This window comes from Patiria miniata, unplaced genomic scaffold (genome assembly GCF_015706575.1).
Source record: "Patiria miniata isolate m_02_andy unplaced genomic scaffold, ASM1570657v1 HiC_scaffold_1, whole genome shotgun sequence".
In the NCBI taxonomy this organism is placed as follows: domain Eukaryota; kingdom Metazoa; phylum Echinodermata; class Asteroidea; order Valvatida; family Asterinidae; genus Patiria; species Patiria miniata.
The window spans coordinates 4,983,847-4,986,072 of NW_024037047.1; the positions used below are offsets into that span (position 1 = coordinate 4,983,847).

General features: G+C 40.3%; 1 protein-coding gene across 1 annotated transcript; it reads right to left on the bottom strand.

The window, feature by feature from the left end:
• Positions 1-513: 513 nt before the first annotated feature.
• Positions 514-2,014, bottom strand: LOC119725042. The gene is made up of 3 exons (XM_038196757.1): positions 1,848-2,014; positions 1,346-1,520; positions 514-652 (listed from the first exon to the last, which is right to left on the bottom strand). Exons 1-3 carry the CDS (start codon positions 1,997-1,999, stop codon positions 539-541), a joined length of 441 nt encoding a protein of 146 aa, XP_038052685.1. The 5' UTR covers positions 2,000-2,014; the 3' UTR covers positions 514-538.
• Between the last annotated feature and the right edge of the window lie 212 nt (positions 2,015-2,226).

The following is a 2,226-nucleotide window of genomic DNA, read 5'->3' on the forward strand; positions in this document are numbered from 1 at the left end:
CGGGGTTGTCCTGCTTTTTCCACCAGGCATCCAGCATTTGGAAGATTTGTTCATGTAAGTTTCCCCTGTTGTCTTCTTCGAATGGGTGGAGTTGTCCTTCCTTGAATCCCAATCTTCGGGCCAGCTTCTTCCAGCCTCGTCCAAGCTCGTCTGACAATTTTGAGAAGCAATCGCTTCTCGACTGCTCTTCGTCTGGAGTACAAAACCATATAAACAGTTTACATCAATCATCTCAGCCAGGCTCTGGGGGCTCCAAGCGAAAATGAGCTACTCTTCACTCAGGGATGAGGTTACAGAAGATCAGAAGCCCATCGTACTGACTAATAAACCATTTATGATGCTTTCAGCTAATTCATGCAAATGCTCCTAAATCAAAGTACACTCTGTCATTTCCAAGGTCGCCGTTTCTGCAGTTTTTTTTAAACATGTTGTAATGTGACATTTGCAAAGGGATGAAGCCGAAATTGGGGAGGAATTTCCCTCTCCATTTTGAAAGGTGGATTTTGAATAAACACTCAATTTAACTGATTAGACAGGTTCATGCCCCGATATAGTTACCTAATGATCCACCGCCTAACAAGCCGCCAACGCGAAGTTTGATGTTCTGGTCTTGCTGTATCCCATGGTCGCGAATGGAGAGTAGGTCACAAAGCTGCAAAGCAATTTTGATAATATTTCAAATTTGACTCCTGGCGAAAAACTGTTGCACACTGCTTCATTTGACTGACATAACATTTGCAAATCGTAACAGTACCATACAAGAGGACCAGACGGTCTTGCGGAATACCTTGCAAGAAATTTACCATTTTTTTTTACAAACTCCTTTCCCGAGAAAAAAAAACTCCATAAAGATCAACGATGCTTTCATCGCGCCTTCCACCAACATTTTACAAACTTAAGGAATGCAGTTAGAAAAAAAAGGAAACCAATAATTTCCCACTTGAACAAACAAAGCTGTTTTGGCTGTTTGAAATGACTGTTACTAGTGTTAATTCATGTTCAACACATAACACTATCACACATTACACCAAATCGGACCTTAGTTTACTAGATATAGGTCGCACAATAATGTCTCTTTAATGTGACGTCACATGACTTGTGATGACGTAATCATGATGGCACTTTAATTTTCATATCTAGCACATTCGTCACAAAGCTCTGAAAAAGGACAGAGAAATAACAGGATTTTTTTAAAAAGGAAAACAATAGCTGTTTCTGCGTCTGCCAAAACAGCCATTCACAATTGATTTGGTATGTATACGCTCAGATGATATTATTTAAAACAAAAATTAATGGATTAATTTTCTTTGATGGTTATTAAATATGGTAATGTAAAAAGCAGCACCTGAAAGTTTCTCCCGATGTAAAGATGTTGATTTTCAGGCTTGATGCCACTCTCACTTTCAACCAGTGCCTTTAAGTCACAAACGGATGTCCCCGGATCCAGTTGCAGGCAAAGTGTCTTTGGTAAGAGGAGACCTCGGACAAAAACCTGCAATTTCTGTCTGACTTCAACGGGACTGCAAGTTGGAAATACAATAAAATCTCCTGAATGAGATGGACAACAAAACTCTGACAATCGTTTTTTTTTGTCAATTTACCTAACCTTTGTTAGGTTTCTATTAGGCCTGTATACACTCTTTTCTTCCACCATTTGTATACAAGGAAAATATGTCAGATACTCACATCTGATTCCAAAGGTCGCTTACTAATACATGTAGTTGATTGGGATGGGGGAAATAACGATCAATTCTTAAGAATTCTGACAAATAGTCATATTCGCTATACAGTATTATGAGTTTGCATTTGGTCAATTGAAATTTCCAGAGTAATTTCCCCGGTCATACCTTTTCACTTCAGAGTTCCTGGTTGTTTCTTCTGTTGTCGCAGTTTTGCTGTGCTCAAGATGATTTATTGAAGCCCCTATCGATGACAGGACCGGTGCTCCTGCTTCAACAAGATGGAGTCTGGGCGAGGCTTTGACTGGAAAGGCGGCCATGAATGCCGACTTACGACTTGGCTTAACCCTTTTCTTTGTGCTGACGAGTTTGCCGAGTGAGTGGTTGTACTCCTCGGCTATGATCCTAGGTTTACCTCGCCGAACTAATCTTTCTTGCTGCATCTTTGTGATTTAAGTCGGACGTCAGCCAAAGAGGATCACCGTATCTAGAATGACAATTAAATAGAAGTATTAAATGTGTCCTCTGTACGTGATGGCCCGAGGAT

What these genes read in the sequence shown, in the direction of transcription:
- LOC119725042 (XM_038196757.1), bottom strand. Translation starts at nt 1,999, where the DNA reads ATGGCCGCCTTTCCAGTCAAAGCCTCGCCCAGACTCCATCTTGTTGAA. An exon ending in AGGAACTCTGAAGTGAAAAG is followed by an intron (nt 1,521 to 1,847) that starts GTATGACCGGGG and finishes TCCAACTTGCAG; the next exon opens with TCCCGTTGAAGTCAGACAGA. An exon ending in ACATCGGGAGAAACTTTCAG is followed by an intron (nt 653 to 1,345) that starts GTGCTGCTTTTT and finishes ATTGCTTTGCAG; the next exon opens with CTTTGTGACCTACTCTCCAT.